Here is a 24,001-nt window from a genome sequence, read left to right on the forward strand (position 1 = left end):
TTCCCCTTTTTTGCCACTTCAAACTATTTTTGCTGCTTTTAGCCCATTTTTCCACTTTTATCCTCCTTTTTGCTATTTGCAATTTTCCCCATTCTTTGCCCATTTAATCTGCCTTTGGCCATTAAATGTCACTTTTTTCCCATTTTTCCCACCTTTTTGCTACATTTTGCCAATTTTTGTCACTTTTCAGTAAGCTCTTGCCACTTTTAGACAATTTTTATCACCAGTAACTCATTTTTTGTCACTTCTTACAAATATTTGCCCCCCCCCCATTTTTGCCACCTTTAACTTGTTTTTATTGCCTTTTATGACCCTTTTTTGCCACTTTTCACCACTTAGATTGTGGCTTTTGCAAAGGTATTTTTTTTTTAACAATTTGGCTTTTTGGTGGAGCAGGATTGAGTGACACAGTTTTAAATGGAGCCACATTTGTAAGGAACATGCATTTGTGGGATGAGGAGCAGAGCTGAGTATTTGGGGTGTGTCCATGAGAAGTTTGCCAAACCTCTACAAATGCCAAATAGCTTATCCTGCTGTTTGGCATTTGTAGAGATTTGTCCATGAAAAGTTTGCCAAATCTCAACAAATGCCGAACAGCTTATCCTGCCATTGCTATTTACTTGTTTTGAGCTTCAGGTACCCCCAGGTGCTGACAATGATTGTCAATCTCAGTGCAGAGAGATGCCAAGATGGGATTCTGCAACCAGTGGCAATCCCGTATCTCTACAGTCCTGGACCAAACTCTATCCTCCAAGATAACGTAGCTGGCCCCCTCAGAGTGGGGTTTATCAGAGACTACCTCCAAAATTTGAGAGTGGAGAGGATGGAATGTCCTGCCAGCAGTCCTGACCTCAACCCCATTGAACACTTGTTGGATCAGCTTGGTGCCTGAGTGACCAACACAACCACACTGGCTGACTAGTGACCAATGCTGGTTGAAGAATTGGATGCCATACCACAACAGTGTGTGACCAGGCTGGTGACCAGCATGAGGAGGAGGAGCCAGGCTTCTAATTGACTTTTTTGCTCTCGTAGGTCAAATAAAGGCATCAATATGATTTTCAGACTGTTTTATAGCCACTAAAACCTCACAGGAGCTTTAAGTTGAAAGAGAACTATTCCAGCAACCATGTGGAGTGTAACATTTCACTGAGCAACACATTCTATTGGTTCTTCACATTAATGTAACTGATCACCTCTAAGTATACAGTCACTGAAAAATATTTAAATGATGATAGTACATCTGATTTCTGTTGCTAAACACATCAAGGCCTTTAATGCTTCTCCTTTCTAAGACAAGGATCTACTTTATCTCATTAAAAAGTTTAAATGTTTGAGTGTTTCCATACTTGTCAAAGTACCTCCATCTCTCTTTCACCTTTAAATCTCTTCTGTTTGCATTCCTGTAATCTCCCAACCTCCCTCCTTCACCTCTCTCATACTTGTGTGCTTCTCTAACTATAATTTCCTTTCACACTCCCTCTTGTGCCATCCTGTATTCAAAGATGCTGCCTCTCTCAGGGAAAGTCTCGTTCAAGCGCCTTCGCTTGGTCTGGGGTCTTCTGTTTGTGACATCCTCTTTCCCGTATCCACCTCCTCCAGGGGTGTAGAGGCAGAACATGTCCTGTAGGGGGAGACACAGAGACAGTTCAGCTGAAAATTAATCACCTGATAAAAGTACAGTAGAGCAGTCATTGTAATGATAGAATACATGCATTTCACACCTGCATTTATCAAATTAAACACAATTAACCAGTGTTAATTTAATATATACAGAAGAGATGCAGAAAGTTATGGTTTTATATCCAGAGTCCCATATAAGGGGGGAAAAGCAAGAACTTTCTGGGGCCAAAAGACATGGGGGGGTATTTTCTTTTTAACCCAAATTATTGTCAAAGCAATTATTTCTGTATTTATTGTTGCCTTGGTCATTGAAAAGGTGAACCCATTTCTTAATTCTTTAATACCAAAGTGAAAACAGATTTTAACAAAGTAATATCAATCAAATAAAAAAGTAATGTCAAACATGTGATGCATAAATATTCACCTCCATTAAAGTGAATGACCTAATTAAACAGCGGTCCAGCCAGTTGGTGCTAGTAGTCTCACAGTTAGTGAAATGGGGATCACTTGAGTGCAGTGGATGTGTCTCAGGGATTGTAGTATGAAGATACCTGTGTCTGGGAGGTCCAGTCACTGGTTAATCAGTATTCCTGGCTACCATTACACCATGAAGGCAAAAGAACACTCCAAGACACTCAAAGAAAAGCTTATTTAAAAGTACGAGTCAGAGAATGGATACAACGTTCTGAACATCCCCCAGAGTTCAGTTAAATCCATAATTGAGAAACGAAGGAACATGTGTAGATCTGCCTAGATCAGACCGTCCTCACAAACTGAGTGAGCGTGCAACAAGGAGACTAGTGAGAGAGGCCACCAAGACTCCTCTGACTACTCTGAAGGAGTTCCAAGCTTCAGCAGCTGAGATGGGAGAGACTCTAGAGACAGCAACTGTTGGCTGGGTTCTTCACCAGTCAAAGCTTTATGGAAGAGTGGTAAAGAAAAAGCCACTGTTGAAGAAAACTCAGATTCAATCTGGACTAGAGTTCATCAAAAGGCATGTGGGAGACTCCATGGTCAATGGAAGAAAGTTCTTTGGTCTGATGAGACCAAAATGGAGCTTTTAGGCCATCACACAAGATGCCAAACACTGACATCACCACAAACACACCATCCCCACTGTGAAGCATGGCAGTGGCAGCATCATGCAGGGGGGATGCTTCTTGGCAGCCAGCCCCAGGAGGCTTGTAAAGGTAGAGGGATAAAATAAATGCAGCAAAATATAGGAAAATCATGGAGGACAATCTTATTCAGTCTCACAGAGAACTACGGCTTGGGAGAAGATTTATTTTCCACTAAGACAATGACCAGAAGCATACTGAGAAAGCTAACAGAAATGGTTTAAAGACAACAAGGTGAATGTTCTGGAGTGGCTGAGTCAAAGTCCAGACCTCAATCCAATAGAGAATTAGTGGCTGGACTTGATAAGTGCTGTTCATGCTGGGTCCCTGCACAACCTGACAGAGCTTGAACAGTTTTGCAAGGAAGAATGGAGTAAAATTGTATCAAACTCAACTGTTTTCATTCCCATATGCAGCTCACCTGGAAAGTTTTGCATAAATTTTGGATCCTTTGTTTGTATACTCACACAGCATTATAGTGAATAGTTACATATTTTCCTCCCTTGAGTAGTCTTACCCCTGGTTGAAGGCTGACGCTGGTTTTGGCTCCCAGGTTGAGTACTCGCCCATCTGCTCTGTGCAGCAGATTTATTCCTGCTGCTCCGTCCTCACCCCCTGTTAGGCGAAAGAAATATACTAAATTTAGTCCTAGTTTTTTTTTCATTGTTTGGTGTAGCAATAGAAACATGGTAATGTTTGCTGAAGATTAATAGCAGAACAGTTCACCCTTTAATCCATATGGGCGAGTGGAGCGCCTTTCTGTCAGTACAGACAGAACCACTTTGCTCCTGAACAGAAGTTTCCGGATCACACCTTCTCCTCCATGGTGTTTTCCTGCCCCTCCTGATGCGGTCCGCAGAGAGAAATGCTCTAAAATAACCGGATATCTGAACAGCAGAGGGATAGCAGGGACATAAACATCGATAAAATTACAGAAAAATTACACAAAAAAAGTTTGAATACATGAAATCATGTCTGACCTCTTCTCAAGAATTTCAGGGTCTGTGATGCGAGTATTGGTCATGTGACTGTGAACTCCACTCCGCCCATTCCAGCCTGGTCCTGCCCCTGCTCCCCCAGCAACTGTCTCATAATAGCCTACTTTTTCACTGCCAAATGAGATGTTGTTCATGCAGCCCTGAGAGAAAAAGGAATAATAATAAAGAGCATCAAATGTAAACAGTCTTATTTTTTTTATTATAATTAACATTATTTGATTGAATTACCTAAGGAGTAAAAAGAAATCCTTTTATTTTCCTCACCTGGGAAGCTGCACAGACTTCAAATGCCTTAAAAATAACATCAACCACCCTCTGGGATGTAAGTACGTTTCCTCCAACCACAGCTGCATTCTGGGAAGGCTGAAGGATCGAACCAGGGGGGATGATGACTTTGATTGGAGCAAGACAGCCCTGGATATGAAAAAGAAAGCTTTGATTGAGCATGCCTGACAAAAAAAAAGTGTAATCAGACCCTAATGTCCTAAAATTACCTGGTTGAGGGGGATGTCCTGTCCGACCATGCAGCGCAGGCAGTAGATAAGAGCAGAGAGGGTGATGGCGCGCGGAGCATTGCAGTTCCCCCACACCTCGGTGCCTGTTCCTGTGAAGTCAAACACCGCACTGCCCTGTGGTGGGGGAGGATTTAGGCTTTAATGGTGCATTTATTTTATAAAGCCAGCTGACTTCTTGCAAATTGTGTAGGATTGTAGAGTTTATATCTTTCTCCTGCTCACCTTCTCCTCATTAATCTGAACCCGCAGTCTGATTGGCGTTCCATCATCCATGAAATCCTCAGACTCCACCTCCAAGGAGCCGGTTTGTTGCTGTCTGTGACGAGCAAAGTCTCTAAGCATGTCCCTAACTGCCAGCTCTGCATTACTCTAAAATGTAGACATAGATATTTTATTTTTTTTTTTTTTTTTTTTTTTTTTTTTAAATATACATTGTTATGTGTAGCCACAGGTACCTGAATGTATCCCATGTACGCCTGGACGACAGCTAACCCATAGCTGTCGATCAACTCCCCCACCAGCTGGCTGCCTCTCTGATTGGCCGCCACCTGAGCCCGCAGGTCTGACAGGTTGTCATGGAGATTACGAGTCCCAGAGCAGTCTGGGTACTGGGCTGGAGCCATCAAAGCTTCAGTTACAGCTGATAAGCAGAAAGAGGGAACAGGCAAAAGAGAAAAACAGTGAGGAAAAAAGAGGAATAAAAATCCAGTATGGCATCTAAAAAAATTAGAATATCATGTAAAAATTCATTTTTTCCCATGATTTGCTTCAGAGAGTTAAATTTCCATAGTGTTTAGATTAATCTCTAATAAAGTTAAATATTTCAAGACTTGCTTTTGGTTTTAATCTCTATGATTACAGCTAACAGCTCATGAAAATTTTTCATTTTCTATTTTTAACATTTTCATGGGAATTTGGAAATTTGTCTTGTAATTTTGTGGAATCTAATTTCAATTTTTGGTTGTTTTCATGGAATTTTGTGGAATGTATTTGTACATTCTGGGAAATTTGATTAAAAAATAGTGGGAACTTGCTTGGAAATTTTCTGGAATTTTCATGTATTTTTTGGTGAAGATTTCTATACAATTGCATAATCAAGTCTGACTGAAATATTTTCCAAATATTTGAAGAATTTCTTTTAGAAATTCTAAAATGTTTAAGAATATTCCCCCAAATTTTTTGTAAATTCTTGGAATTTTTCCTTCCCAAATTCCATACAAATTGTTATTTTATTTTTTCAAGAAATTCAGACCTTTAAGTGTAAATCTTGTCTGTGCTTGGCTTTGACAACTGCTTGTGGTCCTTCATCAAAATGACTCAAACGGACTGACAGCATTTCTAAATGACTAAAGACCCCCACAACTGGCAGATGCACAGTCAAACACATACTCTAAAACCTATCGGGTGCTGTATTTTCTGCAGAAACAGGACCTTCAGGAGATTTACAGACATGATTTTTGGTAAAACTACTTCCTGTTCAAAGACAGGCTGCTGTTATGAACATATCAGATCCTTCTTATCCCAAAAAAGTGGGACAAACTAAAAAAAACATTCCAATTGACTTGGTGAAAAGCTGTGGTTTGGTATCTCTTCTCCCTTTTTATCAAACCTCACATTCTTCCTCTTCCTCCTTCCATACCTTTTTCCTGAAAGATGCCACCAGTGACCAGTTTGAAGGAAGTGAAGACGGCGCCCTCCTGCTGCAGGGAGGTGGAGTGTGGCGGCATGGAGCCTGGAGTGATGCCTCCTATGTCTGCATGGTGACCCCTGCTGGCTACAAAGAACACTGGACCATTTACTCCTTTCTTAAACACCTGTTGGGGAGAGACAGAAAAACATGGGGCATTCATTAAGCTAGACAGTGAATAAAAAGCTTAAACTTAAAAGAAATCAAACAGAAACGGACAGGTGTGATGACTGTGAGGTCTGGGAGGTGGCTGCCCCCAGCACACGGATGATTACTCAGGATCACATCTCCTTCTTTCAGATTGTTCCCCAACGATCTGATCTGCAAAAAGGAGGATAAAAACATTCTTCTTGGTCATATTTTACAATTTTATTACATCTAAACTCAGAAATGCTTACAGGCAACATCCATCACCTGGAATTGAACGGTCTCCTGCATGGCCCCTAGGTGTACAGGGATGTGTGGAGCGTTGGACACCAAACCTCCATCTGGTCCAAACACAGCACAGGAAAAGTCGAGGCGTTCCTTAATGTTGGTTGAGATTGAAGTTCTTTGGAGAACTCGACCCATTTGCTCTGTAGAGAAGAACAGGAGGGGAAAAACTGAGCAAACTAACAAGAAACAGTAATCATACGTTCACTCTGCCCTCTCCGTTTACATCCCCTCTCCTCTATTGGTTACCTGCGATGCTCATGAAGCGGTGCGAGAAGATGGACAACTGCACTGTGTTGAGCTCAGTGCCTAGGACACAGTGAGGGTCAGAGCCCACAGTCATGCAAACATCGCCCCCTTCTGTCAGGCGTGCCTCACAGCACGGCTCTACCAAGATTGTACTGATGGAATAAAAAAGAGATGGATGCATCAGGTTGTAAATGCTTTGACAGATGACTTTCTGCTTTGTGATCCAGGCTTAGTTTGATCTGTGTTTGTAACTGCTCGGTTTTATGATGGTTTATTAAATATATTGCTGCCTGTGTTGGCCAGAAACTCTTGTAGATTAAATTATTTACTTCAGTGTGGTTTTTCCTGGTTAAATAAATGTGAATGAAAGAATGAAACTGGTAAAGGTCTCCTCTAAAAATGACCCCTTTAAGAGCTATAAAATATGCCAGATTTAGCCTTGGTAATGATTTCTTAAGCATTGGACATTGATCTAAGAAAGCTTCATTATTGTAAGATGGCAGTTTCAGAAAAGGGGGAATGCCTGCCTGTTTTTATCAATGATGATGGCCGGTCCCTGGATGCTGTGACCACAGGGCAACTCCTCCCAAAGATACACGCTGGTGTCAAGGTATCCTTCCTCAAAGTAACACTTGGTCATCTAGAGGGAAAAACATGGTGAACATGGAGATGAAAAGTTGAACTTTATGTACTTTGTCGGCTATTAGAATAAAATCGTTTTTAAAGATCAGGGATAGAATTATGTGGGCATGAACCAGATATATCCAATATTCCCTCATTTTATAGGAGTGTTAACAAATGTACCGTGACTGGTTTGGCCTGTCCATGTCCTTCCTTTGTTTTATACACAGATTTGATGCCAGATTTCCCACAACCCCTCACTCTAATGTCATCAATAACGATGGGTCTGTCTGGGATAGTGAAGCCAAACTCCTTCAGATAACTGAAAGAACAGAGCATGGGTAAAAAATAAAGAGGTCAGAGAAACACTCAAAACCATGAAAGTTTCAACAAACTTTAGCATCAAAGTATGCTAAGTGTATCTCCTCTGCAAAAATGACCCATTAGCTTGCTATTACAGTTCTTCTACAGTGCAGAGGTCAGAAGTGAAGAAAGAGAAGAGCTAACCGCTTAGTGAAGGCACTGCGGAAGTCTCCAGCTTGACAGGACTGGGTGTTCCTGGGGTAACCAGCAGCTGTGACCATGAGAGCACAGTCCGTGCCCTCATAACGCAGGTGGAGGAAAACCTCAGAGGTGATCTGAGCACTGCAGAGAACAAGAGACACAAACAACTCAATTTCTGTCTCAGTTTATGTGAAAAATGTTGCTCTGAACCAGGGTTATAACAGTTAACTAAAACTAACTTAAAAATAAAAAAATGTTGTTCTGAACCAGTGTTATCATAGTTACTTAAACTACTAAATAACTAAAACTCACATGTTAAAATTGTTTTAGTTAACTGAAAGTAGATAAAAACTAAACTTTCCTGAAAAAAGTATACCAACTACAACTTAATTCTGTGCTTACAAAACCAACTAAGATAAAACAAAATTACAGACAAAACCTACTTAGTTTTAGTCTTTGACAGCAGCAGACTGACATGTAAGCCTGGAGAGAGTCAAATCGACTTAGTATCAATTTAGTAATTGAAGGTCTTGAGCAAAATAAAAAAACTCAACTAACCAGCAGTAAAAACTAATCAAACTGAAACTTTAAAAAAAGTAAAATCTTAATATTATAATTTCGCTCTGAACAGGTTTAACCCTGTGTTGTCTAAATTTTTACTCCCATTGTCCTAAGGGTCAAAATTGACCCACTTTCTTTCATCAAACTCAAGGCCCGGGGCCAAATCCAGTTAACCCCGGCCTGCAGGATCAAATCACATTTTTTATTATAACTGGTCCATAGATATGGCGTCTACAGATTTCCACCAGTATCAAAATGTAACTTAACCATGATGATTTAAAACATCCTTGTTAAGTCATAAAAATTTAAAAAATGAAAGAGTTAAAAACAATGAGGTAAAAAGTCAGGGAATGAGGGAAAAGAAATTATTTTGTGCTTTCATTCCATATTATTAATTTTGCATCTTACAATTATGACATAACTTATCATTTTGACTTTACATTTCATATTTTGACCTTTTCAATTCAGAATTTTGACTTTCTATTTCATATTATGGCATTTTAGATTCACTTATACAGTATTTTAAATATTCCTTTTGTTAAGCCCTGATGAAGACCGAATTGGTAAAAACATGTTTGCTTTTAAAATGATTTGACCATTATAACAAAGGCTTTCTAAGTTTGCTTGTTTGTTTTTTTGTTACATTTGTTCATGTTTTGAGTGCCTGGTTTTCTCCTTTCATACAGGACATTATTTATGTGAAGTAGAGATACTTGTACAGTCAAAAAAGTAGCATTAATGTGCCAAAATTAGCTTTAAATGTATATTTGAAAGGAATTAGACAGGCTTTTTTAAATGTAGTGGTAAATAATGTAATGTAAAACAAAAAACTTTTGTTTCTATATTTTTTATCACCACTTATCTTTATAAACAACATTTGATATGTACAACTAAGTTTATAAATGCAGAACAAATTTGTCAGGATCATTTAGATTGGGTTGGGTAATTTCTAACCCAAAGAAAACACAAGGGTGAAAATATAAATTTAGTACACCCACAGAAGCATAACAATAACTTGTGGTGTTTGTGGGTGCTGACCTGGTGAACCCACGTGCACAGAGTGTGTTGTGGCAGCGTTTTAAGAGCTGCTCCACTCTCTGATCCAGCTCTCTGAAAGAGTTCTGCTCGTACTGCAGTGAACACGGCTCCTGCACCTCCTCCACCACGTCAGCCAGAGCCAGACCATAGGCTGACAACACACCACTGTATCTGAAACACAAACATACAGAGAAACTCACTAATGTTACAGCCACTGGAAAAACATAAATAAAACAGCAAGACTTTGTCCTGAATTGAGTGACACTGTAATATGAAGTTAAATATGGAGCTTAAAGGGATATTTCTCTATTTTTTAAGTTATACAGGGGTGTAGATGGGTAGTTGCTCTGTGTTATTTAGTTTTAGGTTAAAAAAAAAACAAAACAAAACAAAACAAAAAAAACCAAAGTTGGCCCAAATGTAGGCTATGATAGGCACTATTCTGCAATGCAAGAGTCAGCTACCATGCTCTTCCACCTCAGCGTATCTGCCCAGCTGTTAGGGTCTGCGGGCTTCATCAGAGGAAACAACAACAAACTAAGTAAAAACTAAACAAAATTTTGACTCAAGTGGTGATAACACTCTGTTTACTGTGGACACAGGGGGGATGACCCAAGTACAGAGGAACAGCATATACAGATGGAGACTCATGGGACTGAAGAGAGGGGACCTTCTGGTTTAGGAGTGCAGACTATGAGCCCATGAGCACGAGTGGGACTTCTTCAGGACATTTCTGATCGAAGATAGCAGCTCACAGACGCCTGCATCCTGCATCACACCCCATTCAGAGATCCCTGCCTTACTGAACATTAGTGTTTTAGGGAGCTTCTTGAGCTTTCTGAAGATAAATTGGACGGACCAACCTGAGGAGCTGATTTGTCATCCAAGAAGGTTTATGGATGCCGCTTCATTTTTCCAATGGCTGATGACTTGACAGGATACAGTCAGCATATGTTAATGAAAAGATTGTGTTAGCTGTTGAAGTGGAAAAATGATCTGAAATAACTAGTTTTAATTTAATTTGTTGTTGTTATCTCTGAGGAAGCATGCTGACCCAAACAGCTGATCAGATACACTGAGGAAGAGCTGGTAGCTGAAGCTTACATTACTAAACAGTGCCAAGCACAGGGACATTTTGGGTGAAAAATAAAATGCTTTAAATATAGCATTCAACTGCGCAAGCATTGCTTTTTGGCCCATTTTTACCTTGAATTTGGAAAATTTTGCAGAGCAACTGCACAAGTCAGTAGTGCTAACCCTGCTTTTACCTTTTAAAGGGCATTTTGTCTTCATCCGTTAATCTGACATTGGAATGGGATATGTGACTGGCTTGAATGACACAGAATTGCTCTACTGTGATATTAATATTATAATAGGCCATACCATTTTATGTTGCGTTACCTTGCAATTCCCACCCCTATATTATTGCCATATGAATCCCATAAATCAGACTCTTTCTCTGTCATCATGAAAAGGCCTTACTTATGTATGAAGACTGTCTTCATGCCCAGGGCTCGGGCGATAGCGCACGCGTGTTGGCCTCCTGCACCCCCGAAACATGCCAGCACATGCTGGGATGTGTCATGGCCCTTTGCCTACAAGAGTGTTAGAAGAAAAAAAATGTCTGACATCCATTAAGTTACTCTATCACTGAGCTGAAGCCGCAGCTTTCAAACCTAAAATGAATACCTGTGTCAGAGCTCTGATTGGCCGGCACATAGCCTCATTTGCAACACGAACGAATCCCATAGCAACCTCCTCCACGCTCATCTCTGATGTTTGGTTATGCGAGTGATTGGCACCATTTGTGCTAATCTACAAGTGAAATATATCCATGAAAATATTATTTATCTCAATGTTAAAACCAATAACAGGATAATCAAGACAGTCTTAATTCCTGCTGTCTATTCCATTAAATGCGAGTGCCTGTGACTGGTTAGAAGACAGGAAGAGGTTGATCTCTTGGGTCAGAAGATGGAAATGCTTCATCGTTTCATCCAACGACAGCGGCTCATTCTCGCCGGGCCCAAAGATCTTTGGGAAGAAGGAGGGGAGAAGGCGACCCAGGGCTAAATTGGCATCTGTGACAGTCAGAGGACCACCTGTGAAAACACAAAGGAAGACATCTAAATTACTTTTTGATGGTTTTGTGTTAGACACCTTACTTGGTGAATGTAAAAATATGTTACTGGATGTAATTCAGTCAGAGTTGTGTACCACAGGGGATAAATCATCATTGTAGGTACAGTTTCTTTACTTAGGAAACAAGTTAGCTCCAGCTGAGAACAATGAAACAAGTTAATTCATCCAACATTTGGAACATTTCCAGTTTCCCCTCATGCAGCTTAACCAGATTATCAGTCAAGACAAAAAGAGAAGAGGAACACAACATATGACAAAGCAATTCCGGCTCTGTCTGCAGATTATCACCTGTATTAGTTGGATGGATGTGAATGATTAAATAAAAATGAAGCAATAAAAAGTCCACATAGACATTTATAGTGTGCAGTCTCTCAGGCTGAGGACTGAGAAGATCGGTTGCACATTTGGAGAATGGGTTTTACAGGAAAAGGAAGGAACGGGGGAGAAGACAGCAAAAAGTGTGTCACCTTTCCTGTAACAGGCTGGCCCTGGATGTGCACCTGCAGACTCTGGTCCCACCACAAACATGCCAGATCTGTGGGGGAGGAAAGACAATAAAGAAGATTTACAAATTAAATGGGAAAGTGATGAATACAAATGTAAGTTATAGTCGCAAAAACGAAATGTCTCCAGCCTCAGCCATAAAAACAGCATTCAGAAACATTACATCACATTCAAGTACAGAGGTTAAAATATACAGTACATACAAACCAAACAAGAAAATACAAATAACATCATCTTATCATAATTTACCAAGTTCTCTTTCTGTGTTTTATGCTTCTCTTATAAAATTTTATTGAGCTGTCTTTTAGTGTTTTAATTCTTATTTTAGTATCTTCTTATTCTGTTTTTATTTTATTTTAATCTATTTACGGTCACTTTGTTTTCACATTTTAACCCAAACTCCAGTGTTTCCTTGTTCTGAATGTTAAGCTAGCAATTCCTCAATAAGTAAGTTCCTGTTCTAAAGCAGTGGTTCTCAATTGGTGGGTCCAGACCCAAAAGTGGTTCATAAAGCCCTTTTCAGTGGGTCATGCATGTGTGCCTTGGAAAAATTGTTCCAAATTGTCTATAAGACTCTATAAAACATGCATGTTTTGTTTTTATTTCATTTTATTTGTTCCACTCGTTGTATGCACAAGCTCTTCTATTATTTAATAAATGCATCTGATTGATCAAAAAATTCCCCAAAACTTGAGGAGTTGATAGTGGGTCCCGTGACTCAACCAGTTGAGAACCACTGTTCTAAAGGAATCCACTATTTATGGCATGGTTTCAGAGGGATGGGGTGGGGTGTACTCATGTATTTTTCTTTTACGTTTTTGTTTGTGTGTAAAGCACTTTGTGCTACATTGTTTTGTATGCAAAGTGCGATACAAATAAAGATTGATTCATTCATTTATAATAAAACAGTGGATAAATTCCACTTCCCAAATAAACAGAGAATTTAATGTTTTTAGCTTACAGACATTCCTTGATTCCCATTTTCCCCAAAGAGATTTCTGTTTAGACGATCTTAAAATCCTACGAAATGCATCATTCTAAAATTCATCAGGTCGTTCTCTCCTTGTCTAAATTTGGTGCCTACATTACCCATAATGCAAAGATTCTGATCACTGATTGAGGTTTTCCGCAGGGGATGGCAAGCATGGCCTTAGCCCTAGCCAAAACCATAAACTGTAGAAAGAATCAGGCAAAGCCTGTGTGACATCAGCCATTTGATTACAATAGGCGGACTCAAACTGCTTTTGAAGCCAATCTGCAGCGGCCTCCATATTGAAATCACTGTCTCAACCGAACTTTGGATCAACCCAACGGCCCGCCCACTGAGCTCGACTTCTCTTCAGCTAGCTAGCTAGCATTCTGGTTTACAGAAACGTAGCTTCTGCCTGTCGAGCTATCTGTCAATCAAATGAGACGCGCCAATCAGTGTGAAGTGAGGTTTTTCCTAAATGTAATCAAAATGACTGTGGTACAAAAAAATTCACCACCCGTACAGTGAGAGCACATGAAGACATTAGCTAATGAGATGTGTTGGTTTTATGAACCAGGCTGTAAACCAGTTTATTTCTAGTGTAAAAAAACGACTGTTTAACATGTGTTGTGTACAGGACTTCCAGTGTTCCTGCACCTAGCCTCAAGTGGACACTTGCGGTATTGCAATTTTTCTTGCACTTCCGCACTGGCTTCATTTTTCAGGACGTGAGGTTGCCGCTTGCCCATAACATTAACTAGCAGTGTTATATCTAACATCCTACCTCTAGAATTTTGTGTTACAGACTTCTTTTCTCCTCAGACATACTGTTACTGATTAAACTGACATTACTCGAGTCACATTATGTAGCTTTTTGCAGCTTTCTGAAGCTACAAAGACTTCATGGTCCATCATATAACCTTTAAGAGACATTAATGTTAAAAACATGTTACACACATAGAAAGGCATTAAACGCTAGCATTGACAGACCGACCTGAAGAAGAGTCGTGATCCTCCCCCTGCTGCCACGGTGTTGATGTCCAGCTGAGGTGCCTGCAGGGTGACTCCAGCTGTGGTAGCCTCAAACACATGCTCATACTGACCTGCATACCGACTCACATCAGTGGATGTTCCTGGAGAGAGAAAAAAGACAAGTGTCAAAGTGAGTGTTTGCCCTGAAATGAGATGTGTTGCCTCTTAGTTGATCTGTGAATGCACTTAATACAATGCTCAATAAGTGTTACAGACTGTCCAAACAAAGGAACCTCCCATAGAAGTAAAACAAGTTTTAGTCTGATTTCAGGATGTTTGGTAAATCCTGATACCTGAAAGCTAGAAAACAATAGCAGGATGTTCCTTCCTCCAGGAGTCAGTAATTGTTCAAGATAGTAACAGTGGACCTACTACTCAGCCTTTAGCTAACTCACCACCCATGTCGAAACCAATTACAGGTTTTTCCTCCATCTGGCTGAAGGATGTGATAGCATATCCCACCACACCTCCTGCTGGGCCTGATAGGATGGCCCGGGAGCCGCAGAACTGCTCCATGGGAGTCAGACCGCCATCTGACTGCATGAAGAGGACGTCCACATCCTAAGGGCAGAGGGGGATATAAATAGAGATAAAGGAGTTGATGGAGAGGGACTGTCAAATGATTTCTTATTAAAATTTCTTGATCAGTAAAATGCAGACATGTGTATCTTTTGCATCTTTTATTCATATTTGTGCTGCGCTGCCACAAGACTGACCATGACAGGTTTCAAGTGTTTACTCTGTTTAATACAGTGTTTACTCTGTATACTACATTAAGAATGCAGGAGCACATGTACAAACTGACTCACTAATGCCCAATGACCTCTAGTGAATGTGATGGTATTTACACTTTTCAGGAGTTCAAGTTTAGTTGCCTTTTTCATGTAAGTCATCCAATTAAGAGTAATAACTTAGCTAGGAGATGTTCCCAAGCAACTGTTACACTTTAACTTTGTTACACTGACTAAAGGCCGACTCAGACTACACAAATTCAGCCAGTCTAGGTTGACACCCTGACCTGACGTCAACGACGTTAGTCTAACGTCTCCCAACAGGAGAGCCTTTGCTCCTTATCTTTGCATCATCATTTACAAGAATCTCTTTTTCTCCCTTCAGAGAACTAATGTGTAAATTTTATTTAATTTTATTTACATTATCACATGCATACATTAAGTTCTATCTGAAAGAGAGCTAGTCAACATTGTCCTCCTCTTGATACATCCATACCTATTATCCAAAATCCAATCCATGACTGTTTCTTATTTTCCTTGTTACAAGCAAAAGACTGTTACAATCACACAGAGCTCTTCTGTTGTAGAGTAACTGACACTCTTTGACCCACCACCCCGTCAACCTGTGAATTCACACTCAGTCGCGGAGACAGTGGTGACTTTTGTAGCGTGGCCAGGCTGTCAGCCAAGACAGTTGTGTAGTCTGAATCGGCCTTTAAGCTAAGGGTACTTTAATTCCAATCTGGATAAAAATCTGCTTTTTCTTTTGAAAGAAAATAAGGAACTTCCAATAGACTGAACGCTACATTTGCTTAACTGTGGAAAAAAACTTGCTACTGATGGAAAAGTAAATCAAACTAGCCAAAGAGGATGCTAAAAAATGCAACATTACATATTACAAGGTGTGATTACTTTTGACTTTTCCACTGAACTCTGAGTTTTGAGAAAATCAGGCACTCAGAGGCTCAGTGTTGTCCCTATTTCCCATCACTGTGGAAGCAGGAAACACTACACTTTGTAGTATCTAGCTGCTGCCCTCATATGCTAGCGTAACTACAGTTTGCCTATGTGGAAAAACAAGAACAGTTAATATTGGAAATAAATTGCAAAAACACAAGAGTATCTTTGATCTGTAAGGTAAAGTAACTGATTATTAAGTATTATTATTATAAGCTCTTGATAATCCTAAGGGGTCCATGATCATGCCGGTGTGATTTCATCATGCGCCTTTTTTGTTACATTGACAGCATGAAAACAAAGCCACATTTTGCATCATAATCACTTCGTGTGATCTTTACGCTTTCTTTTAGTTTTTGCTTGCTGTCAATAGGCCAAGTAAAACAGGAAATATGATCATTTTAATTTGATATACCAATTAATGCTACACACAGGGAACAGTGGACCATGCTGAACAGGACTGGCACTGGAATTTTTTCATAATTTCAGCATATTTTAATTTCTTTCTAAAAATGACAATTTATGTTTTATATAACAATTTCAAAAAATAAATTTTGTGGGGTGTTGAGTTTTTGGAGGCCCTATATCTAACTTAAAATACTTAAAAAATATATAGTTTTCATTTTATAAAGCTGAGGTAGTGCCGATAAAGATTATACCAAACATGATAATAGTATACATTTTCTGAGTGTTTTTTTTGTCAAAAGAAATTGCCAGTGGACCTCTAAGGGTTCAGCACTTCTGTCTTTGTGTAGCCAGCATCACATTGCAGGTGGGCTATGGGATGCTTTAAGGCGCCACAAAAAAAGTGTGTGCACTAAAACTTTGTAAGTATATCAAACGGCATAGCAGCTTTACACATATGTACCGGCTCGCAGAGACACTAAGCCATTATGCATTAAACACTCCTTCCATGCAAATTGGCCTTATTGCACTGAACATCTAATGGTGAGGACAGTAGCAGCACACTATTAATATAATAAAGATTAGCCTGCTGTCTGTGAGAGCTGATGGAAATGCGCTGCAGTTTTATGGTGCACAAACTTTCCAGAGATCAGGAAACAAATACATCTCTGTATGACATTAAAATAAATCAAGATAAATGATGTGTAAATTAAGATCTATAAATATTACTTTGCCATTGCTAGTACTAAGCCATAACCAGGAGTTAAATCAGTCTGAGACTCCTGGCTGCTTTTTTTATCCATGTGTGGAGCCGTTACGCATGACAACGCTGTGGTTCATTTCTTGGGGTTCCTTCCTTCAGAGAGAAAACAATCAGAGCGGTGCTTAAGTGAACATATCCACATCGTCTTTCATCAAATACTGTCTGTTATTCTGAATATCTTACATGGATTGTCAGAATCTCTGCGTGATGCGGATAGACCTGTTGCGGGTGTGGGCAGTTATGGACAGAAATCTAGTGGGAGTGGGCAGGGGAGCAGGATTAAGAAACAGTCCCGCCCAGCGCTCTGGTCAATTTAATGCTAACATCTAGTAAACCGAACTGCTGAATCAAAAAAGAGATTTTTTACTGGTCAGAAGAAGCCACCTATTGGACCAACTCTACTCTGTTTTCACGGTCAAATACAAGAGAAATGGGAAAGAAAATGTTTGCCAAAATTTGATATGATAAAAAAAAACAAACAAAAAAAAAACACTGGTATTGGTAACAGGCCCAAGTCTCCACAACTGGTACATCTCTAATTAGTGATTACCTTTAGGCCATTCTTGAACCCTGAAGTAAAACCTTTTAAATACTGATGAATTTTGGGTGTGAGGTAGGCGTCTGCACAGACGGTATATCCCCGAGGCACTGCCCGCACCATGGGCATGACCTCGCTGGACAGGGACACCTGTGTGAAGCCCAAGCGGCGTGCCAGGGCGCCAACAGCTTTCTCATGATCCGACCATCTGCAAAAGGAGTGAGAGGAGAGAAAGGAATGAGACGGATCTAGAAAATCAAACATGAAGCTGTTATGCAATTTTGCCTCTGCTCTACATCATCATGTCTGCCTTATTGTAACCACAACCTTGAGTTCAAGTGGTTTGTTACTTTATATATTCTAAATTAGTCAGTTGATTTGAACAGCAACTGTGATTGGATTTGAATGGACGAATAGGAGCGCAGCCATGAGCTTCCTCCCAATAAACCACAGGCACTCTGTATACTGTACAATAGAAACAGGCAATATGACACCAGACAGCTCTGACATGTTCAGGGTACATACTCCCACTCCCACAGAGTCATGCAGAGAAAAATTACATAAGAGCCTATAAGACCTTGCTGTAGCAGAAATTTAAAAAATCTACAAGTGAAGAGTCAGTTTGTACAATTTGTTCCAGGTTCAGTGAAAGAAAAGGAGGACAAAAGATCAGATTACAATCATGAGCAAATACGCCTCTGAGTGCAACACTAAGAAGACAAGCTGTACAACTGACGTGTATGAGTGAAGCAGGAGCACAGCCAGGCTGGTGATCCCCCGAGACAGAACTCCTGTGAGGTCTTTTTCCACTTTCTGCAGATCCAGCTCCCTCCACACCTCCAGAGAATCTCCTGTACTGCCTGAGTGACACCCACACAGAGATTAGCAGGATTATTACACTTAAATGTTTCCCTGAAAATAATTATCTATGTTACTATGCATTTTTAGTGATTATTCTAAAAAACAGCACTTGAATGATTGCATGATTATGTAATGCATAACATCCCTGCTGCTGCTGCAAAAAGTTTTAAACTGGTATTTTGACATAAATTTCAGGTTAAATAAACATTGCACCTTCTGTTATTTGAAAATTGCAGCAGGCCATATTGTGATTTAATCTAAATTTTGATTAATTGCCCAGCCCTAATAAACATCTGTATGATTCTTTCTGATGATCACAGGGGCAGCCATATTATTAAAAATTCCTGACTTGAAATATATATAGGAAAAGAAGAAGAATGTTGTATTTCCTCATCAATCTCTTGCATCAACTGCACAAGTATATTGCACTGCCCCTCGTCCCACCTCTCCTGTTTGAGTGGTCCTATGGACCATCTCCTCTCCTATTGTTGTTTTAGAGCAAACAAAGCAGCTCCTCTTCGTGGCTCTCTTAATGTAAACAATAATTATCCCTCTATAACTTCCATTAAAACAAACTACAGATGTGATTTTTTAAGACACTGCCCCCTAGCTTTTGGGTGAAATCATTGTGGGGCGAGGAGAAAGTTTCAGAGTCACGATTCCTCGCCAGTTTGTGTCTGGCAGCTGTCCATTCGGAAAGCATAACCAAGCCTTAACTGAGTGGATAACTTCACTCATGGCGCAAATGTATCTCATATCAACAAACAATAAGAATGTCAACCCTCACTATGTGCCTCTGTGTAGTCAACAGAGGTGGAAAAAGCACAAGAGTATAGTACTCAAGTAAAAGTACAGTTACTCTGGTTAAATTTATTTGAGTAGAAGTAAAAGTACTGATTTCAAAATGTACTAAAAAAGTACAAGTACACAAAAAAAAATTATGGTAATTTGAGCTAATATAATAGTTACTTTCCAACCCTGCTAATAAATAAAATTAAAATAGAACTCTGTGGCTCATTTAAGGTTCCAACATATACTTTGAGTTTCACACCTGTAACGATACGTTTTGTGTCTTTCCTGTGTAGCTGGCAGCCATCTTGCCTGAGCACAACTCGCTCGTCCACCTCTATCACCTCTTCATAGAGCACTTCAGGAACCGCCACCTCCTTTAAGTGTCAATTCAAAACAGGAGAAGAGAAGCATGTGACCAACAGTACACACAGGTTATTTACTGATAAATTCAAAGGTGACATATTTTACCCATTTAAGACAAGTTTATATTGGTCTCAGAAGTCCCCAAAACATGCCTGTGAGGTTTGTTGCTGAAAAAAAAGACTCCAGTATTGGATTTTTGCATGTCTAAGGCCTCTATGTTTCAGCCCTGCTCAGAACGAGCTGTTTCTGTGACTTTAAATGTTAATGAGCTGTCTGACTCCACCCCTGACTCCGCCCCTCTCAGGAAATGGATGTGGCTTAATGGATGTGGCTCTCCTGATCCTCCTCTCAACTGGCAACTGGGATCAGGAGAGGAGCGTGGAACTCTTTTGGGACCCTAACCCACATGACATCATGAGGGGAAAATCTGAAAGAGGCTTGTTTCAGTACACATTTTCTGAAAAGTGGAGAAAGAGAGGGGTGTGGATTTTTCTGATTCTTTGGGGGATTGTGGACAGGCCAGGCGCACATATTTTTGTTAGAAAAGCCTGAAACATACATTTTACATAGTATATGACCTTTAAGGCAACACAAAACAAGCATGAGAAGTATCATTAATCAATGACACCTATAAATAACAGTGGACACTGAATTCAAGTTGCATTCCGGCAAAATTAAGCGCAAAGGGATCCAACCTACTTACTGAACAAGGAGATTTGTTCTTAGCCCTCTCAGGCTGACTGTTCAGAAGACAATACTGCTATGGTCAGACAGAATTGCTCTTTCACCCAGATTCTTTACCCTTTACACATACAGCTTGCTTCAGCCAGAGCAGGGCTGTCACAAAACAATCGCTAGAATTTTAACTTACTCTTATCTAGGTGAATTTTCATTTTGTGAGATGCCTTTTACTTGTCGAGTTTCCATGTAGATAAGAAGAATCTATAGCTTTATTTAGTGCAGCCTTTTCTTCTTGCCTGGCCTCTAAAATCTTGGCCTGTGATTGTGTATTGGCTTTATTGAGTAGATAAGTGACAACTTAAGCTCTAAATTGTACATCTGATGGGGACAAACTCCAAAACCCGCCCCCCTGTTTTTGTAACACAAGATTATGTCTAAACCCTGAGTTGCAGGGACCTAAGCTACTCTTGAAAACCACCTACATATAACCAAAAAGTTACTTCAGTGTTATATAAGATTTTCCATGCTTCTTTTTTTCCTTGACATTTCATAATGTATACGAAATTACTTATTACCAAGTCAAAGAGCTTTGGCCTGGCTTGTGTGCCAATGTGTAACAAGTCCTTGAAGCCCTTTGTGACCAGGAGCGCAGTCCTCTCTCCCTCCCTCTCCAGCAGCGCGTTGGTCGCCACGGTCGTGCCCATTCTGATCCAGCCAATCAGAGAGGTGTCAACAGGCTGATCGCGAGGGAAGACCAGCCCTGTTTCCTGTCAATAAATACAAAACATGCATTATAAACATACTTTTCTAAAAATTGCATTTTCTACTTTATCTTTATATCTTTTTAATTCTACATCTTTTCAGTACATACAGCTTAAATAAATGACCTGATTGTCATCTACCAACCAACTGATTGCAAAAGGAAAAGGTAAGTTATAATTTCTGTGGGAACATATCTTCAGTGCTTGCAACTTTCCTGTGAAACGGCCTCCTTCACACACAGATTTTGACAGAAACTTCCATGTGCCATCTGCAATTCTTTGCTATCAATAGCATATTACCTCCTCCAGGACTCTGCGGATCCCCTCAGTGGGAGCATCTTTGTAGTTCTGGGGGTCCCGGGATAGCAGTTTCAGGACTCTCTCTCGGCCGTCAGGCAGCCGGGCGAACACATCAGTGAAGGTGCCACCCCGGTCGATGGCAAAGTCAAATTTCCCTGTCGTCTCAGCCATGGTGTAGAAAGAGGTGCAGCTTTTAAGAGTGTGAATAAATAGAGTCAGATAAGGTGAGAGGGATAGGTTTATGGTTTCCTCTTTTTAGCACTAAACTTATAAGAGAACAGCTCACTCAGTCTATACTCTCTATCCTTCCTCTCTATCCATATTTCTAACCAGCTTGTAGAAGACATAGCTTCCCTCATGCCCTTGTCTTCTTTTCCTGCAGATTTGGATGCGCATTACACTTGCACTTCTTTTTTTTGTTTCTTATACCGTAAAGCCCGTTTATTCATTTTTAAATTGTGCCACATTTGTAAAGAGCATGCATTTGTGGGATGAGAGGCAGAGCTGAGGCTGTGGGGTGTACCCATGAAAAATGAGCCAAATCTTCCCTGCCAGTGCCATACAGCTTATTCTGCTGTTGCTTTTGACTTTTGTTTGGAGCTTCTGATACCCCCCTGTGAACATGGGCCCTGCAACAACTGATCTGGATAGGGTAATTTTAAGTTGGTGTTCTGCACAGACAAGCTGCAGCATTATTAGGAGTGAACCCTGGTACCATCTCCAAACTGAAGGCCAAGTTCCATATAATGAGGGATGTCAGAGACAGGCTGAGAAAGGGGCATCCGTAGAGGACAACACCCCAAGAAGATTGTTTCCTCACCCTGTCAGCACTTAGGAACTGTAGTCTATCTTCCACTGAGTTACAGTCAAGGTTTGCAAGACAATATGGTCGGCGGCTCTCTGCCCAAACAGTCCTGAACAATCTCTGGTCTCTTAGAGCTGCCAGGAGGCCTGCCATTACTGCCCTTCACTGTCAGGCCCATTTACACTGGTGTCAGCAACACATGCACTGGAACCCGAACATGTGGGGGAATGTTGTTGGATCAGCTTGGGCGTGTTGTCTGTGCCAGAGTGACCAACACAACAAATGCTGGTCGAAGGATGGGATGCCATCCAACAGCAGTGTGTGACCAGGCTGGTGACCAGCATGAGGAGGAGGAGCCAGGCTGTTGTGGTCGTGTACGTTTCTTCATCACACTGCTGAGGCTCTTGGTTTTTAAATTAATAAATTGTTAAATTGCCGGTATGTCTTGTGTCAATTATCAAATCCACCAAACAAGAGTCAATGGAAGAATACGCTGTTTGGCAAATTGTTCATGGGTGCAACCCACTCTGCTCTGCTGCTCATCCCACAAATGTATGTTCTGTACAATGTGGCACCATTGAATGAGAAATAAAAAGGCTTTCCTATTATATTAGATTTATTATCAAGAAGCACTGCTACAGCAAAGAAATAATCTACCAAGCACATCCCAGCAATAATAAGCAGCTGACTTAACTCTAACTCTGCTTATACAATCTAATTGATACACTCTTTCAGCTCATTTCTGCTCATTTACACGATTTTGCATCTTTTTAAAAAACTTCAGAGCTTTAAGTTTACCTAGGCACGCTGTTACAAACTCAACTAATTTGTATTAGGAGTATTGCTTCACAGAAAAGCATGCAAACAGCAGGGAAACCCTGCAGGAATGTCAATGAATCGGTCAGCCACCATAAAGAACGATAAGACCCAAAAACTCATACAAGATTTTACAGGAACATACTCACACGAATTTAGGCTATCCCAGAAACAATAAGCAGAGACAGTACAGCTAAAGTTACTTTATGCAATTAATAAGAGCGTTACAAAGTAAAAAAAAAAAGGGGTCATGATCTCGCTAACCCGTTCATAACGTAAGCTGCGTGCATGCACCGATCCATTCACAAAGAGCCTTCGACGTGAACAACGCTACAGTACGGACAGCGTTATTTTAACCCACCTGTGATTTTTAATCAAGCAATAATCCGATAATTGACAGGACCTCCTTACTCCACCTTCTCCAGTTACGATAGGAACCACTTCGAAGTAGTCACCAAGAAGTCGGAGCTATTTCAATGTGCTGCTGCTTCGGGGGTTGAAGGCCCGCCCCCTGTCTGAGGGAAGACCCGTCACAGAAGCTGATGTAGGCCTGTAAATATGAGTGAAAAATGTCTCCTAATGTTTTTAATGCATGTTTAACTCATGGTCTTTTAAATGTGGTTCCACATGTAACGGTTTTATTATATCACGTCATTTTAATTTGTAGTGGCCCCTTTTTACCACCAGGTGTCAACGTCGCAGCCGACACGTGTGCAGTAATAGCAGGGCAGCAGACAGGACAAGGGGGTATCAGCCTGGCAGAGGTAGGAGGAAAAAGATTTTGAAGACCCCGGAAAGAAAACTAGTGAGAGATGTCTAAAGACCCCACAACAACTGCCAAGACACTAGTGAAGGACTTAGCCAAGTCAGGAACTGTCTCAAAGAAGACAGTTCCTGTCTCAAAGAAGACCATCACTAGAGCCCTGTATGGGTATGGACTGCGAGGTTGCAGACCAAGAAAAACTCAACGTCTGCAGAAGAGACACATTTAAGCCAGAGTGAAGTCTGCTAATAACAACCTGGAGAAGGATTATGAATACTGGAAGCATGTCTTTTGGTCAGATGAAACTAAACCAGAGCTCTTTGGCCATAGAGACATTGGTGGTGTTTGGAGAAAGAAGGGAGAGGCCTTTCACCCAAAGAACACTGTCCACACAGTGAAACATGGTGGTGGGAGAATTATGCCTGGAGATGCTTCAGTGAGTCTGGAACTGGAAACCTTGTCAAAGTGGAA

General features: G+C 40.5%; 1 protein-coding gene across 2 annotated transcripts; it reads right to left on the reverse strand.

Annotated features, from left to right (window-relative positions):
- Positions 1 to 1,346: 1,346 nt before the first annotated feature.
- oplah (5-oxoprolinase, ATP-hydrolysing) lies at positions 1,347 to 23,191 on the reverse strand. 2 transcript variants are annotated; one of them, XM_041813880.1, is made up of 28 exons: positions 23,129 to 23,191; positions 21,147 to 21,336; positions 20,661 to 20,852; positions 19,301 to 19,415; positions 18,125 to 18,248; positions 17,401 to 17,596; positions 14,390 to 14,555; positions 13,957 to 14,095; positions 11,956 to 12,023; positions 11,273 to 11,448; positions 11,036 to 11,161; positions 10,829 to 10,941; positions 9,347 to 9,517; positions 7,751 to 7,888; positions 7,427 to 7,565; positions 7,150 to 7,262; positions 6,623 to 6,774; positions 6,356 to 6,516; positions 6,161 to 6,262; positions 5,894 to 6,068; positions 4,710 to 4,894; positions 4,477 to 4,623; positions 4,234 to 4,368; positions 4,004 to 4,153; positions 3,722 to 3,879; positions 3,468 to 3,628; positions 3,259 to 3,356; positions 1,347 to 1,624 (listed from the first exon to the last, which is right to left on the reverse strand). In XM_041813880.1, the coding sequence occupies exons 2-28, from the start codon at positions 21,315 to 21,317 to the stop codon at positions 1,472 to 1,474; spliced, it is 3,924 nt and encodes a 1,307-aa protein (XP_041669814.1). In that variant the 5' UTR covers positions 21,318 to 21,336; positions 23,129 to 23,191; the 3' UTR covers positions 1,347 to 1,471. The 2 variants fall into 2 exon arrangements, with proteins under 2 accessions (XP_041669814.1, XP_041669813.1); XM_041813879.1 differs by lacking the exon at positions 23,129 to 23,191 and adding an exon at positions 23,032 to 23,098.
- Positions 23,192 to 24,001: the final 810 nt, after the last annotated feature.

The sequence above is a fragment of the Cheilinus undulatus genome, linkage group 19, assembly GCF_018320785.1.
Source record: "Cheilinus undulatus linkage group 19, ASM1832078v1, whole genome shotgun sequence".
In the NCBI taxonomy this organism is placed as follows: Eukaryota; Metazoa; Chordata; class Actinopteri; order Labriformes; family Labridae; genus Cheilinus; species Cheilinus undulatus.